General features: G+C 50.8%; 2 protein-coding genes across 4 annotated transcripts in view; one reads left to right on the forward strand and one right to left on the reverse strand.

The window, feature by feature from the left end:
- The window catches only part of CCN4 (cellular communication network factor 4), a 34,260-nt gene extending 26,933 nt beyond the window's left edge, over window positions 1-7,327 (forward strand). The window contains exons 4-5 of the mRNA XM_060611384.3: window positions 1,193-1,386; window positions 3,222-7,327. Of these exons, the coding sequence (XP_060467367.2) occupies window positions 1,193-1,386; window positions 3,222-3,521 (494 nt within the window). The 3' untranslated portion in view covers window positions 3,522-7,327. The remainder of the gene's footprint in view (window positions 1-1,192; window positions 1,387-3,221) is intronic.
- A 5,740-nt stretch (window positions 7,328-13,067) lies between these two features.
- Window positions 13,068-16,768, reverse strand: part of NDRG1 (N-myc downstream regulated 1) — a 55,167-nt gene continuing 51,466 nt past the window's right edge. For all 3 annotated transcript variants that reach the window (XM_078441494.2, XM_078441495.2, XM_078441496.2), the window contains one exon: window positions 13,068-14,976. In XM_078441494.2, coding sequence (XP_078297620.1) covers window positions 14,765-14,976 — 212 coding nt within the window. In that variant the 3' untranslated portion in view covers window positions 13,068-14,764. The remainder of the gene's footprint in view (window positions 14,977-16,768) is intronic.

Raw genomic sequence — 16,768 nt, forward strand, 5'->3', positions numbered from 1 at the left:
ACCTGTTCACTTGGAGGGGCTGAGTGTCCGGCCCTGACCCCTCTCCATTTTTTTTTATCCCTCTTCTCCCCCCTCCTTCCCGTCCTCCCCACTGCAAACCAGCCTCCCTCCCCCGCCTTCCTTCTCTCCCCCTCCCCCACTCCCCTGCCCTACCATCTGTCTTTCCTCCTCTCCCCCCTCTGCCCGGTCCTTTCTCTGTCTTCCTGCCTGTGGGCACGTGTGTTAGGGCGGGACTGGCTTCCTCTTTGAGGCTTCTCTTGTATATCTTGTTCCATCTTTCTGTGGCACCTCTCTTTTGTCCTGCTGGCTTTTTCCTTGCCTCCCCCTCTAGCTTAGCCCATTTTTCCATTACTCAGAGAGTAAGTGAGCACTCACCATGTTCTAGATGCTGGGATGCACACATGGATAGAACCATCCAAGACTTGGTGTTTAGTTGACAGTCAAGAAACCACGTAAGCTCGTGTTTACTGAGTGTCTACTAAGGGCCAGAGACAGCCTGTGGCTTTCATAGGTGCGGACCCATCTTTTCTGTCCACAGCCCTGGGAGGGAAATGCTAGCGTCAACTCCTCTTGCAAGTGGGGAGCCTGAGGCATGGAGGTGGGGTTAGCTTCTCGAAAGCTGCCCGACTGCTGAGTGGCCATGCTCATAGTTGAACCCAGGCAATTTGGCTCTGAAGCCTGTGTGTCTCTTTAACCACTGTGCCCTCAGCATCACCCAGATTAGCTATTAGGCTCTAGGGGATAGACACTCCCTCTGACTTTCTCCAAATAAACTTGATCGCTGCAGGGGCAGGGATAGCACCTTGCAGGTGCCTGATATGCACTCAGTAAACAGGCCCTTTCCTTGGCACACCAGCCTTGGAAGGCAGGTGTTCTGTTCCAACGAGGACACCGAGACCCTGAGTGAGTTACCCGGAACCCTACAGCTTGGAGGTGGTCACGCAGGATTTGTACTCTGGTCCGCCTGTCTCTAAAGATGATCTTTCTTCCAGAGAGGCAGAGGAGCCCAGAGCAGATCCTCCTCTCCTGGGGAAGGGTTAGGAGTTAACTTGCCCTTTCAGGAGTGGGGGGAGATAGCCCACCTCTTTCCTCTTGAAGCTTCAGGATCCTGGACCCTGTGGGCGCTGAGGGTGGGGCGGAGTGGCTGATGGCATCTGGCGACTCACAGGGAGTCCGGTCCCTATATCCACAGCGGCCACGGGTGAGGTGGAGCCGTGGCACAGGAACTGCATAGCCTACACGAGCCCCTGGAGCCCTTGTTCCACCAGCTGCGGCCTGGGGGTCTCCACTCGTATCTCCAACGTCAACACCCGGTGCTGGCCTGAGCAGGAAAGCCGCCTCTGCACCCTGCGGCCCTGCGACGTGGACATCCGTCCACACATCAAGGTGAGTCCACCCTCCAGGGCGGGGTAGGCATCTTACAAGCCCAGCTTAAAGCCTGGCGCCTGCACTTCCTCGAGGGGGCCGTTTGGAAAATGGGAAGAGTTAAGCCCCCTTCGGAAGAGTTACATGGGATAATGTGTATCAGCGGTATTTCAGTCAACGAAAGCATTGTGGTGACCATATTCTCAGAGTCAGGGACACTCTGGAGAGAACTCAGAGGCCCTTGGAGGTGCTTTCCTGTGGAGGTGCTCAGGGACCCTCACTGACTGCCACTCACCCTGTGGTCCTGTCCCAGCCCACACCCAAGTGCACGGACATGACAGTCACACTGGGCAGTAGGAGAGCTCTAAAGAGGGCTCAGGACAGCTGGAGTCAGGAGTCAAATGCCCATTTGCTGCTGACTGCCCATGACTGTGGCCAATCTCTGCATCTCTGAGCCACAGGCTCCTCATCGGTAAGACTTGGGGTTGGTCTGACATCTCTTCCGGCGTTGAGAGGCTAAGATAATTAAAGGATGAGGATAGAGTGGGCCACAGTAGTTAGAAACAGGTCTGATTTATCTAACTCAAGGTCTCCTCACTTCTGTCTTGGGACTGGTCCCATGCCTTGGTGCCACATAAAAAGAAAAGGAAAAGGAAAAGGAAAAGGAAAAGGAAAAGGAAAAGGAAAGGAAAACTCAGCACTGACTCCATTTTTGGAGCACTGATGGCATCTCGGGGCTGCCGAAGAGAGGACTGCCCAGGGGACAAGAGAGCTCCACTTCCCCACGAGTCCTTCTTACTCCCTGTCCCCCACCCTGACTCCATTATCTCTGTGCCAGCCAACTGGATCTTTCCACCTCCTCCTTCTCCTTCTTCTTCCCTTCTCTCTTCCGCTCCCTCTCTGATCAGTTACCTCTGCCACGCTGGCCTCCATATTCTTGGTGCCTGGTGCAGAGTAGGTACTCAGCAGATGTGGTTTAACTGAGAGCCTGAATGGAAGAGTTGTGAGCTGCAGGAAAGATGGGAACAAAGGCCCCAAGTTGGGTGAAGGCACCGTGCCTTTGAGGTAGAGGTGGGTCTACCATAAAGCCAACTCAAGTCCTTGCTGTTGCCTCTTGCTTCCCACCCAATTTTGGTTTTGTAATTATGAACCCAAGATGGCTCCTCGATCTGTATAAGCGTCAAGCCCTGCGTGGCCTGGACCTGCTCCGCCCCCGGTTCTGGCGTGGTTCCAGCACGTGGGAGAGCCATTCGTTCAATGAATTTAGTGAGTGCCTACTAGGTACGAGGTGTGGAATTAGATTGTAGAGTCACAGTAAGGGCCCTGCTCTCAAGTGGCCCACTGCCCAGTGGGGAGATAGAGCTAGTTTTCCAGAATACACTCTGGTTGAGCAAGCAAGCTGCATGAGGAGGATGTGTGTGTCTGTGGGGAGAGGAGGAAGAACAGGTTAGGGGAAAGGGCAGCTCCCCGATCATGGAACCCCGTGATGGTTCTAGCACTCAGCAGCTGGGACACTTGGTAGACCGAGGGAGCTACGCAGACATCCTGCGCTGGCAAAACGGTGAGAGAGTCCTGGGCGTGGGCAAGGTGGAAAGGTAGGAAAGAAGACCTTATAGGTTGTGAGGAGGAACCATGCATGCCAGGCAGGGCCCGGGGAGGCCTTCAGTTGCTTCTGCATACTATGTCTGGGTCTCGCCGTGTTTGGGGAAGTCCAACCTCGCTTGAAGATGCTGCAGACCTGAAAGAAAGGTGGAGGGTTCCTGTGTGGTGAGTGCGAAGGGAGAAATGAGGGCTTGGAGGGAGGACGGTGACTGTGCATCCTCTGAGCACCCCAACTGAAACCTCCTTTTCTGCAGGAAGGGAAGAAGTGTTTGGCCGTGTACCAGCCCGCGGCATCCATGAACTTCACCCTCGCCGGCTGCACCAGCACGCGTCCCTACCGGCCAAAGTACTGTGGGGTGTGCACAGACAGCAGGTGCTGCATACCCTACAAGTCCAAGACCATCGACGTCTCCTTCCAATGTCCCGACGGGCCTGGCTTCTCCCGCCAGGTCCTATGGATCAACGCTTGCTTCTGCAACCTGAGTTGTAGGAATCCCAACGATATCTTTGCCGACTTAGAATCCTATCCTGACTTCCCAGAAATTGCCAATTAGACGGGTACAAAACACGGGGCTCGGGCGTGGCCCAGTGTGTGCAAAGCAGCCAGCCCTCCGAGGCCCCCAGTTGAGCCTTCTTCGTCCACTTCCCGCTGACTTCTAACTATCCTGATCCAGACCGTCAGCCCCCTGTCCTGTTTCCAACCACCCAAACGACCCGTTCTGCTGCTGCTCGGGCCCAGACTCTGACTTCTCTCCTTGGCCGTGTTCTGCATATGCTCCAAAGTGACTGTCTCCAGCTCTTCTGGACAAAACCCATGCCTGTCCAAGTCACTGGAAGTCCTGCTGGATCTTACCTGAGTTCCAAGGAACAGAATCAGCTAGGCATTTCACATCGCTCCTTCCCTTTCTAGATGCCAAACCACAAGACTCTTTGGGTCCGTTCAGAAGCACAGATGGGATCTAGGACAATGGGACAATCTATTATGTGGGTCCTGCCACGTGGACGCTGATAGACAGCTCTGACCGTAGCACACCCAAGTGTCTCTGATTCCGAAGATTTGGGCTAAGTCTCTCGTCATCCCTGCACGGTAAAGGGTCCACACTGGTTCGTTTTGGTCAGAAATGCAATTTGATGACTTTCATTCTTATTCACGGGAAAAGTCTCCAGTCAATACTCTAGGGTCAGAACAGGGTCGGCCAATTTTCAGAAGTGATGGACCCTGGCGTGAATCTGGTGCTGACCAGCAGGACACCGGGCAGCTGGCCAGCTCTTCTGGGCATCCAGACCCTCTCCCTGCTTCGGGGCTCCTGGGAGTTGGGGGAGCCCTCAGGATGGCCCCTCTGACCCCTGAGAGTGGCATCCCAGGACGTTGCTCTGCTCTTACGGGCCTTGGGAGACCCCGCTGAAGTCCGGGCCAGACCCGCCTCAAGTAACAGAGACAGCTACAGGCTGTATGTGGCTCAAACCACAAAGTGGATCCACTCTGCATCAGTCTGGGGCACAAGGACACCGCTCTTTCTGCTGCAGTGACCCTTCTCACAGACTTCGGGTCTGCTGACCCAAACCCCCAGTCCTGGTGTGAAGACAGGTTTACCGGTTGTCTAGAAACGGAAATATATTTAACAGGGACTAAATGCCAAAGTGGCTTGAAGCTTAAAAGGAACAGAAGGTTGTTATGAATGGAAATGAGACTATTATTTATCTTGTTAGCAGAATATAAATATTTACTGTCACAATTCTTTTATTTACTACCTTCTGTTTGCCGGATATTGTTCCCAATGCTCTGCATGCATTGGCTCGTGGGGAGACTTGGCAATCGTGTTGGCAAGGGCCTATTATTCTTTCTGTTCTTACAAATGTGAAATAGCAGCTCAGCAAGCTACGGAGCCTTGACCGAAGTCAGCCGGCGGGTACGTGGGGAAGTCAGGATTCAAATCCAAGTCGGATTGACTTTACGACCCGTGTGTCTCTGTTCTTACTTTTTTAGAGCTCCCGAGCGTGTCGAGCAGGAAAACATGTCAGAGTAACCGACTTCCTGCCCTTGTTTTTTCACTCTTTTCACTGCCTCTCTAGCTCCTTTCCCAAGAGAAGCGTATCTCGCTTTCAGGTAATGTAGGTGCCTGAGCATCAAAAAAAAAAAAAAAAAAAAAAATATGGGATGGACAAAACTCCATGAATCGGTCCTCCCCTCCTTCAGATCAGGAGCCAGCTCTCATCATGAATTTAAGAGATGGTTTTGTTTATCCAATGCTTCGGATGAGAGATGTGCGGGTTATTCCTGAGGGAATTCGGTGTTGGTGGGCCAGGGGTTCTGAAATAGGAAAAAAGGACTGGAAATATGCCTTCCTGACCATGAACTCCCCCAAGCCTGGTCCATACAAGGCATACAGTGGTCCTCAATATATATTTGTGGAATAAAAGACACCATGTATGTGTTCCTACTTTTACTCAGAGGCTCTCTTCTTCCAAAGGTACAGATCTTATCAGCCAACTCTTATTTAAAGTGCCCTAGGAAGGAGACACTGGATATTTAACAAATGTCTTTTTTTGTTGAAAAAGACATTTTGTGTGAAGAGCGTTTACCCCAAGAATAAGCTCTTCTCTAAGCCTGTGTGGATCTACGTTGGATTTTCTCAGAGTGAAATTACCTGAGGTCTACAAATCACCAGGACCGGATGACGGCTAACCGCGTTTCAAATTCAGCAGAAATCCAAGAGTGAGGTTCTTCCTGACTCTGCATCCCAGTTTGGAAACATGAGCATAGCTTCCAAGATCCTAGGAAACCTGGATGGAGGAATCCGGGAGTGCCCTGGGGCCGAGTGGGCTGGGGTAACTCCAGTTATATTGGTTTTGAGAAATGGACGTGTCCTAGGCAGGCCCCCCTGGGAAAAGTCTCAGCTCCATGTTCTGAAGTCATGGGGAAGGAGATTTGGGACCAATGCAAGGAAAACCTTTCTAGCAGTCAGATTCGCTCGGCAGTGGTGTGACCGACCTCAATAAAAGTTAGGAATATTAGTCACAAAGAAAAAATGCCCCTTTTTTGAAGGCCTCCTTGGTGCCACCTCCTTGGTGCCACTTTGCTTAAATTATCTTACTAACATTCACGACGTTTGGAAGGAAGCTTCTCGTCCTCATGTCTATACGTGGAAAGTTTGAGACTCAAAGAGGCTGAGAAATCAGCCAAAACAAATTGGAGCCCAAATTCCAGCTTATTCCCCTCGGCCTGGCTCTTGGGGAAGCCTCCAGGAAGAGCACGAATGACCCCCAGAAGAGCGTCTCATTGGCGAGGCCATCCAGTAGACAAGACAGATGGTGTCTCCAGTCCTTTGTTACTCCGTGTTCTGGGATAAGGGGAAGGTACACGAAGGATTTGTTAGCCTTCGGTGAAGAAATTCACATTAGCGCCTCAAGTGAATTTCTCTGGTGTGCTTAGGTGGGGAGAGAGGAAACCTGTATTCTCAAACCACCACTTCTTGCTAAACCTTATTGTCAACACTTGGCGAGCGCTTACTGAGTGCCAGGCCTGGGCTAGGTGCTTTCCTGCTGTATCTTTCTTAGTCCTCATAGCAAACCTATGAGACTTGGCGTTATAATCGTTTTCCGCTTCGGAGAGAAGACGCTGAGGCTCATAGATGTTACGTCCTCCGCTCAGTGTCTTACTAGCTAGGGAACCGCAGACCGGGACTGCCAACCAAGGTCAGTCTGACCCCTGAGCCATCTCTCCTGACCCCAAGCCCGGTGCGCATGCCCCCGAAATCAAAAGGTACCAAGAGGTGCTTTACTGACAACAGGGTTGTGTCTGGACAATGTTAATTTCAAGGTGATTCAGAGAGGGAGTCAAGCAAGTAGGTTTGAACGATACAGTTGTCTATAATCTCATTAACATTGTGCTGTGTGTACATAGAGATCATGGGGAAGCAACGAAACCCCCGACTATTCTATTGAATTAAGTCACTGCTTTTTAAAGACTTATCTTGCTGTAAAGCAACTGCAATAATAAGCCTGCAGAGCTTGGGACTCACGAGTGGCCAGAACGGTCAACTGTGTATCTGTGCACATATACGTGTGTGTGTGTGTGTGTGTCTGTGTGTTTATATCTGTTTCCAAACTGTGACTTCATATTTAAGTATTCCTACCGCCATTTTTGCAAGTGACTAAAAAACAAATGAAGGAATGTTTTGGAATTTCCCAACAGAGGAAAAAAAGAGCACTTGGGCGATCTGTCATGTTTTACAACATTCCTCATTTTTCTCATGATTTGTGTAACGTGGAACATGTTTGCTCGACGTGAAGGATTTTCGGTGCGCAAATTCCCCGTTTATGCTTTTGTCCTTAAGGCAATAAATCATCAGCAAAATGACTTACCAGATCTTCTTGTGTGTGCAGTTATCATGCGTCACGGTGGAACATCGAGTTCATTCCACAGATGTGCAGGTGGTGGAGACTAGGTCCCAGATATTTCACATATGGTCATAAAAATAGCTAGAAATTTGGAGACGGGCTTCGAAGTATGAATTCTGAAATTCACAGAAGACCAGCACTACAAGTATGTCCACGCTGGAAGGTAGCTCCGGAAATTTTACTGCTCATTCATTTATTCATTCATTCATTCATTCACTCACGCACGCACTCACTCACTCACTCAATGCCTTTCTACATCTCCAGCTAGCACCTTGAGGGCAGGGACTATCATGGCATCCTCTGGGCCTAGCACGGGGTGTGGCACAGGGCAGGGACTGGGGAAGCAGGGGTTGGAGAATCAGATGTACAGAGATGGAGATTTCCAGTTGCCTTAGGAACCAGCGAGAGTAAAGAGGCGTGTGGGGGAGGTTGCACGGTAAAATGGAAACCGCTCTGGGGGCGCCCGGGTGGCTCAGTCGGTTGAGCGTTCGACTTCGGCTCGGGTCGTGATCTCACGGTTCGTGAGATCGAGCCCCACTCTGCTGACAGCTCGGAGTCTGGAGCCTGCTTCAGATTCTGTGTGTGTGTCTCTCTCTGTTCTTCCCCCCATTCGCACTCTGTCTCTCTCTCTCAAAAATAAATAAAGATTAAAAACTTAAAAAAAAAAAAAAAAGGAAACTGCTCTGACTTCGGGGGTTCAGTGGATCTTTGCACACTTCAGTCTTTCCTGGAATTCCTCACGTAATCCCTCTGCACCTCCGTCTCCTCAGCTTTGAGATGCAGAAAATGATGGGATGGGACCTGCCTTTGTGGCGGCGATGTTGTGATGTGGAAAATGCAAATGGCATTCGGGGTTCCAGGACCGAGCTTGGCGCGTGGTAAGCACTTAACGAAACCAGGTATTATTGGCAGATTTTCAGTTTCTTCAGGAACGGGGGGATAACCAGCAAAACGACAGCAAAAATTGGAGTCAGGGTATGTGCCTGTATACTTTTTACTTATTTAGATGGTTATTTCAGAGTAACAAATATAGAGAAAAGGTGTCACCAATGTTTGATTGAATGCTTTTTTATTTTAATCCTATGCTGCTTGATCCCCTAACTTTTCTTTTTATGTCTTCATTATGTGCTATAATTTGATTAAACACCCTGCTTTTTTAAAAAAATTTTTTAACGTTTATTTATTATTGAGACTCAGAGAGACAGAGTGTGAGCAGGGGAGGGGCAGAGAGAGGGGGAGACACAGAATCCGAAGCAGGATCCAGGCCTCGAGCTGTCAGCACAGAGCCCGACGCGGGGCTCGAACTCACAAACCGTGAGATCATGACCTGAGCCGAAGTCGGCCGCTTAACCCACTGAGTCACCCAGGTGCCCCTAAACACCCTGCTTTTTTAAGGCAGGAAAGGTGCCATACTTTTCTGTCTCCCAAACCCGGGGCACTACATAGTACCTGCATAGCCACGTGAATAGATGTGCCTATGGCCAGTACATGGGGTGAAAGACACGTTTGATGCCTTCTGGGGAAATCCCCCTCGTTCACTAACCCCGAAACACATCATGCTATTATAATAGGGAAAGAATCAATGCCAAGAAAAGGATAATGGCCACGTGAATCCTTTCCCAGAGCACTTCTGTCCTGACGCATACCTTTTTCAAAATTGGAACTTAGATCATGGAGTCCTATAGATGCCCCAGATTAAGAGAAATGTGTAGATTAGGGGAGACATTTCTGATGATATCAGGTGGGTGAAATTTCACGAAATGGGATGGAGGGAAAATGGCCAGAGCACTTTATTGTGAAGGTAAAAAAAAAAAAAAAAAAAAAAAAGCATGTGGCCGAGATCTCAGTGCTCTCGATCCCCTCCCTGATGAAATAAAAATGCAGAAGCATCCTACGTGTTCAGAAGTCTAAGGTCCTGCTGCACCTGAGTTCCTTCCAAGTAGAGAACTGAGCCAAAATGACTCCCATCAGGAGGGAGAGGAAGCTGTTAAAAGCCGGCTTATTGATAGCCACGAGGAAGCATCAGCCTGCCAGCAGAGGACGAGACAGAAGAATTAAGAAGCAGAGAGAAGACACAGTGAAAGACAGGTCATCCAAGCCTGGGCGAGACTATTTAACAGACAAATATCCCCACAAGCAATAAGAGCCTTAAGGTCATCTGTGTCCGGTCCAGGGAACGAACTGATGTTCTAGCATCCCAAGACGTCAATAGTGGCTGCATTAGTCATGTGCTCAGTGAACTGTTTTAAAAGGCAGCGAGGGATGTAGTTTATTTTAGAAATGACTGGACAAGCCATTTCGTCTCTCTGAGCCTCGGCTTTCGTAACGGTGAAGCAAAGATAACTCATCCTCACAGATAAAGGCTAAAAAGGGGAAACAACAATACTTGCTAAATATTGCTATCATTCGAGGAAGTGTTTGTCTGTTTAACAAAAGCCTCCTGTTTGGTGCCGGGCATCTGTGCTGGCCCGGGAGATGCCAAAGAAATGCTCATATCGGAGAAAAGGACACCTACGGGGATATACATCATAAATACCGCACGGACTCCTGGGCCCGTGTCTGCAGGATGCCCTTGTCACACAGGGGCATTAAACAAATACTTCTCAGAGCAGGGATAAGGAAGGGTCTGTCCAGAAACAGTGAGTTTGGCTGTCAATGAATTTAACTGGGCGCAGCCCATGGCGATTTACAGGCCACAACGACGTCGGTTGCTTAGAACCCCTGAGGCAGTCATGTGGGGAGAGGGGGTTGGGAAGGACAAACCCAGTTATAGTGGATTGGACAGCAAGTGGATACCGAAATCAAGCTGAATCAATTCTATTCTTTCCCTTAGGAGACACAAAGACCTGATTCGTTCCGCATCTAAGAACCTGAAGGTCACAGCCTTTGGGTAAGAGACACCATTTTATTGGGCTTTGGAGGCACAGAGAAATCTGATCTTGCAAAGAACGTAACTGATGTGCTCCCCAGGTCCCCTCCCTAATCCGGTCTCCAACCTCACAAGGCCAGGTTTCACTTTCCGCCTTGGGAATCGACGTGGGACAACGTTGAAAGACTTCCCCGCAGCCTATGAAGCCCAAGACAAGTACGTGACCAGATGGATCGGGGCTACATCAAGGGTCCGATCCAAGGACGGATAGTGAGGTTGTGTCTGAGAAGGGACAATGAACAGGGCGACAGTTGAAGCCCTCGGCCGTCCCCACAGATCCTGCACATGGGTCATCTCAGAGCACACTTGGTCTCCCAACTACTACCGAAACCCAAGGGTCTGGGGCTAGAAACCAAAACAAGTAGCTAGGAGGACAAAAATAGACCTCCCAGCTGGCGAAAAGCCTCCTGGGTATCCTATCTCTCGGTAGCTGCTGGTGCATGCAAACCCCTGTAACAGTTCACGCCCGCCCTGGAAGCCCGAGCCCCGAGGAGCTGAGCCCAGCGGGTCCAGTGGGGGTCTGTGCCATGCCCCCACTCCCCAAAGCTGATGTATGCACCTGCTGCTATGGAACTTGCTTCTCGGCTTTACCATCACCTGCCCTTTCTCTGTTCTGACTCCCTCACAGGACCTGACACAGAGAAGGTGCTTCTTGCCAATTGGAAAAAACTTCTCCTGCAGCTAGATAGAGCAGGAGGTCGCTCTAGCTCTTTACCCTGAGGTCTCCCGACCAGCAGTCCGGGGATAGAATTCAGGGGCCACGTACTAGGATGAGGGTCAAATGCATCTCTGTGTTCAGTCTAACTGTGGTTTAGCACACTCTTCCGTTTAAGCATAGGCAACGAACCCCAGTATCACCGGTTGGCAGATATCTCAAGATATTCTTATGCTTATCACTACCTAGAAATTCTGTTGAGATCTGCCCCAACGCCACTATTCAACTTAATAAAGAAGCATAAGCTATTACGTCACACAGTGGTCACATTTGGGTAGTTACACATGACTCTAATGGAATCGTCATCTTACACGTATACAACTCTTACTGCCTCACTGCCTGCCAGCCTCCAAGGTCACCTGCCCCGGTCTACACTACAGGCTCCTCACAAAGGCACTCGTCTTCCATCCTCTGGCGTCCACACTGGCCCCTTGGCTGGGAATGCCTTCTTGCCCTTCTGCACTGTGCTAACTAACTCCTTGCCATTCCAAATCAGTTTCTGAAATGACAGTGTATCCACCATAATGCAGACTTCAAGTTTTCAGTGAGTAGCACACTCTAAGAAACTCTTCCAGTGAAGAAAAGCCAATACCAGTAACAGCAAGATAGCTATTTAAAAGGGGAGGTGGACGGGGCGCCTGGGTGGCTCAGTTGGTTAAACGTCCGACTTTAGCTCAGGTCATGATCTCACAGCTCGTGAGCTCGAGCCCCGCATCAGGCTCTGTGCTGACAGCTCGGAGCCTGGAGCCTGCTTCGGGTTCTGCGTCTCCCTCTGTCTTCACCCCCCACCCCCTTTCAAAAATAAACATTAAAAACATTTTAAAAAGGGGAGGTGGGCTTGAGCAGAGGCTGCGTTTAGTGACTTCCTTCCACAGGACGAATGTGGGACAGTGGAAGAAGTAACAGGGCAGTGGAGAACCCTGGGAACCACAGCCTCGGCCAGGTGCTCAAGGTCAACCGCATCCGGGGTAACTCTTTCGTTGACCCGTCATGCTGATCGCCTGGCACTTTGCCTCTGTGGTCTTCGTTCCAAAAACCCACCACCCCCCTTGAGCCATGAGAAAAGTACCACAGAAACCTTAATCGAGGAACATTCTACAAAATGCCTGACGAGGGCTTCTCAAAAAGGTCATCAAAAGCCAGGAAAGTCTGAGACTCAGTTATAAGCCAGGGGAAGTTGAGGAGGCATGAGGACTGCATGTAATGTGGCAGCCTGGATGGGATCCTGGGACGGAAGCTAGGGAAATTCCAGTAAAGTGTGGAGCTCTGCTCATAGCAATGTGCCAGTGTCGATTTTTTAGTTGTGCTCAATTACAATAAAGGAAGATATTACGAATCGGGAAACTGGGTGTCTATGGGAACTCGGCGCTAGGTTTGCAATTGTTCTGTAAATTTGAAACCAAGCCTAAAAAGCCTAAATAAAAATGGGAGGTTATACTAAAACCTGTTGTGTTTACTTTTTTTTTTAACTTTTTAATTTTTCAGTGCAGTGGAAACACACATTATAGCAATTGTCACTGGCGGTGAGAAGGGAGTGGTCTTATCACATGCTTTCCTGTAATAAAAATAAAACGTAAAAAAAAAAAAAAATTTTTTTTTCCCTTCTAAATATAGCTTGAAAAGCTTTAACCCTTTGTCACGGTGCTGGCCCAAGGTACTGAGCCCCTGAAATGGGGCTGGTCTGAATTGAGAGATGCTATGGTGTGAAATACTCACTGTTTTCTTAGTATAAAGATGCTGAAATACCTTATTAGTTGTTATATGGATTCTATGTTGGACTGGTAATATTTTGGATATGCTGGGGTTAAGTGAAATATATTATTAAAATTAATTTCATTTGTCTCTTCCTTTTAGAATGTGGTTATTGGAAAATTTACACTTAACATCTGCAGCTTGCTTCATATTCTTATGGGACAGCAATGCTCCAAGATAGGTGTCAGGAGGTCCCAGGTAAGGAAGGACCCCTCCCTATACGGTGGGGCTACACACACACACACACACACACACACACACACACACACACACGATCTCTCAGAGGAAAAAGACACAAGCCACTGCAAAGTTACAAATTTATTGGTCTGGAAATAAATACAAATATCTCATTAAGAAACTCCTCTGGAAAGCCTTGTACACAACATTTTTTCCTGTCTGGATTCAGCCACTCCTGCCCTGACCCCTGACCTTTCTGCACAGGTCAGGGGAAGCCTCCCAGGTGGCAGGCGCGGTAAACTGAGTCACTGCCCCTCAAGCAACCTGGAAGCCTTGAATACTTCCTTCTACCAACTCTAGGGTCCCAGAAAGCACCAGGCCCCAGCGGCTGATTCGCAACCATCCATCCACTCTGATCAAACTTCCTATAAGAAATGGTTAGCCAAATGAAATCAAAAGGCAGTAGTATAGGAATTTGACAGCTATGCTCACGTTGCCCAAAAATGTCAGTGGTGCCGCCCCATTCAGCGAAAGGTTAGAGGGGCAGGGAAGAGGGGACGGCAGGAGAGGGAAGGAAATCCCATGGAACTTTCCAGAATCCTTACATCTTCTCAGCCACCACTCCCTGTGTGAATCCCCACCCCCTACAAGAGCAGAACAGTTCTACCCGCAGATCCAGTGACGTTACCAGGTCAGAAACACTCAGCCGTCAAGTTCAGACTCAACCCCAGTTGTCAAAGATCGGAAACCGGATTTCACTCAATCACACAAGATTCCCGGGAACCAGGGCGGGATCGACTGCAATCACAATTGTACTGGATCCCATCACAACCACAGAAATCCCGTATATCTAATAACCCAAACAGCCCCCCACCCCCACTCCCCTGCCCCTGCTCCCCCCTCCCACCCCCCACCCCCCCCAATGCGTGGAGACTCATCACGTCCAGGTACAGCTGTTTGGAATGTTTCCCTCCATTTCAAAGAAAGCAAGTGCAAACCTAAATGATCTTCCCCACAAACAACATGATCACTCACTCATGAACTTGGGGTAGGAAGCTGGGGCTGTGGAGGAGGCAAGACAGCTGAGCCAAAGACTTGAATTCACGATACCAATGTTTGCCAAGACTGTTTCTCTGGGAAAGCCCGGAGATTTTGTCGCCCGCTTTCACCACCCATTGAAAGGATGCCAGAAAAGCAGGCTTGTGTGTTTCGGCATTAAAAAGTGGATATATACACGAACTTGAAAAACCTACTTCTTCACGTTTCACTGCGTAGATTTGTTTTTCCAAGCGTTCTAGCCTCCACAGAAAGTCCACCTCTTTCCCGCTTCCTGTTTTGCTGAGTTAAAAGAGCTCCCCACCATCCGCGGCTCTCCCCCTACCCAAATCAGAACGGGGTTTTGTTTCCAGGAACTGGGTCAGTTGTTCTTTAGTTGGAGAGGAAACAGGAAGTAGAGGGGCTGGGCTTCCGACAAAATGCCCGTTAGAACCAGCCTAGGCCTGGATTTAGGAAGCGTCTAGGGCGGTGCGTCTTGTTTTTGGCAGTTTGGCGTCTCTGAGGGAGGGTAAGAGGGTGGCCGCCAGGCCACCCGCCAATGAGCACAGGACACTGAGATGCTTCTTTTCCTTTGGTCTGCCCGCCCTGCCCTGATGGGAGAGGCGCCCTCGACAAACCCGGTCTAACTTTGTCCCCCCAGAGCTGTCTTACACCATAAGCTTTGGGTTAATACAAGTTACGTGTGGTGTGGCAGGCAGGGCGGGAAGGGCTGGAGGAAGGGCGGTTGCGTGAGCCCAGAGTCCGGGGACGGCCACGGCGCAGGCCGCCTAGCAGGACACCTCCATGGACTTGGGCCCGGCGTTGTTGCCGGTGGCCCCGGAGTTGGGGGTGATGTCCAGGCGAGCACCCTCGCTGGTGTGGGAGCGGCTGCGGGTGCCCTCGCTGGTGTGGGAGCGGCTGCGGGCGCCCTCCAGGGACGTGACACTGGAGCCGGAGGCCGTGCGGGAGCGCATCAGGCGGGTCATGCTGGCCGAGGGCACTGGGGAGAGAGGGGTGGGGGGCACCGGGTTAGGGAGGGGAGAACCTCAGAGGCACCTGCCCGTCGGCAACGGTGCCTCCTCGTGCCTGGCCTGTCCATCCTTGGGGCGATCCGGCCACCAGGCTCTCTGTCCTCCCTGTATCCGCTCACAGAGGTGGACAAGTGAGGCTCTGATGGGGGTAAGGACCGACGGCCACACGGTGGCTTGAACCTACAGGTGGGTCTGAATCCCAAATCTGCCGCTTGTTTCACAGCTGTGTGACTCTGGAAGAGTCCGGCTCGGAGCCCTCCGTCACCTTCAGTAACATGGGAATGCCAATCCCCTGGCAGCAAAACCCACGTGTGTGCCCGTATACCACAACCCCCTACCACCCACAACCTCTGGAGTGGGGAAGATCGTCCAGGCCGGCTGGGCTGATACCCATCCGCCACAGGTGGGGGAACCGCGGCCACACAGCAAGTCTGCGGCCCAGCCATCACCTGCCATCTCTTCCAGAGAAGCCCGTGAGCTTCCAGGAACGATCAATGGCACCGTCCACTCTTTGGGACTGAAAATGCCCTTGCACGTAGCAGGTGGCTGAGAAAGTGAAAGGAAGTACAGGACTGAACCCTGCCCCTCCCCCTCCCCCCCCCCCCCCAGTCATATCGACCAGAATCTTAGAATGGAGATAGGGTCCTTGCCAATAGGACAAGGTGAGGCCATACCGGATTAGGGTGAGCTCTAATGCAATGGCTGGTTCCTCAGAAGAGGAGACAGAACAGCCCTGCAAAACGCACGCGTGCGTGCACACACACACACACACACACACACACACACACAGGGAAGAAGGCCACGTGACCACAGAGCAGAGATGGGAGTAATGTGGCTACAAGCCAGGGAACACCAGAGACTTCCAGCTCCCACCAGAAGCTGAGATGAGGCAAGGAAAGAGCCTTCTAGAACCTCTGAGGGGAGCATGACCCTGCATCTCTCTTGATTTTGGACCTCTGGCTTCCTAGAACCCTAGCAGTATGAGAGAATAAATTTCTGCTTTTTTAAGCCATCCAGGGTGTGGGGAGCTCTCAGGGCAGCTACAGGAAGCTAGCACATCACCCAAATAAAGCATCACTGCGAAGGCCACGCTGAACAACAGACATTGCCATCTGAGGTGGCACATTATTCGCCCCATGGGCGTGGGAGTTGGCTTTCTGGGACACATACCCACAAAGAGAATTCGTCTTTGCTGTACTGAATTCCCTTCTCAAAGAGCTAGTGTTTAAATCCAGAGAGAAGTGAGATCATTCTCACCTCTGCCACTCACCTACTCCTCAACCCCAAATCTGAGAGTCTGGCCGACCTTGGCGGGGCCCTGGCGACTACAGAACGGTGTCACGGGGGCAAAGAGCTAGCCAGGCCTGGCCCAGCTTGAACAGGCAGGCACTCGAGTAGACGACGACGCGCTTTTTCTGTGGCTGACGCCTCTGGGACTAAATGCCTTCCTGCCGTCTTCCCCTGTAACCTGCCGGATGCTTCAGCTTTCTGGAAATAGAAGCTGGTGTGTGTGTGTGTGTGTGTCGGATGGAACAAAACCTGCCTTTCACTTCCTTTCTCCCCAGAATACACTTTCAAGGCAGAAATCCAAACCCAGGGCAGGCCCAAGACAAACGAATCATGACACACGCCCTGCCAGGTAAATGAAGCCTGCCCGACGGCATCCTCCAGGCACCGTCTCTGCCCGCGCACTTTCCTGTGGGGAAAGCGGATCAAAAGGCAGGAGACCCACAGGCAGATGTTTTCTGTTGGGATAGGGCA

This window comes from Panthera onca, chromosome F2 (genome assembly GCF_046562875.1).
Source record: "Panthera onca isolate mPanOnc1 chromosome F2, mPanOnc1 haplotype 2, whole genome shotgun sequence".
Lineage (NCBI taxonomy): Eukaryota > Metazoa > Chordata > Mammalia > Carnivora > Felidae > Panthera > Panthera onca.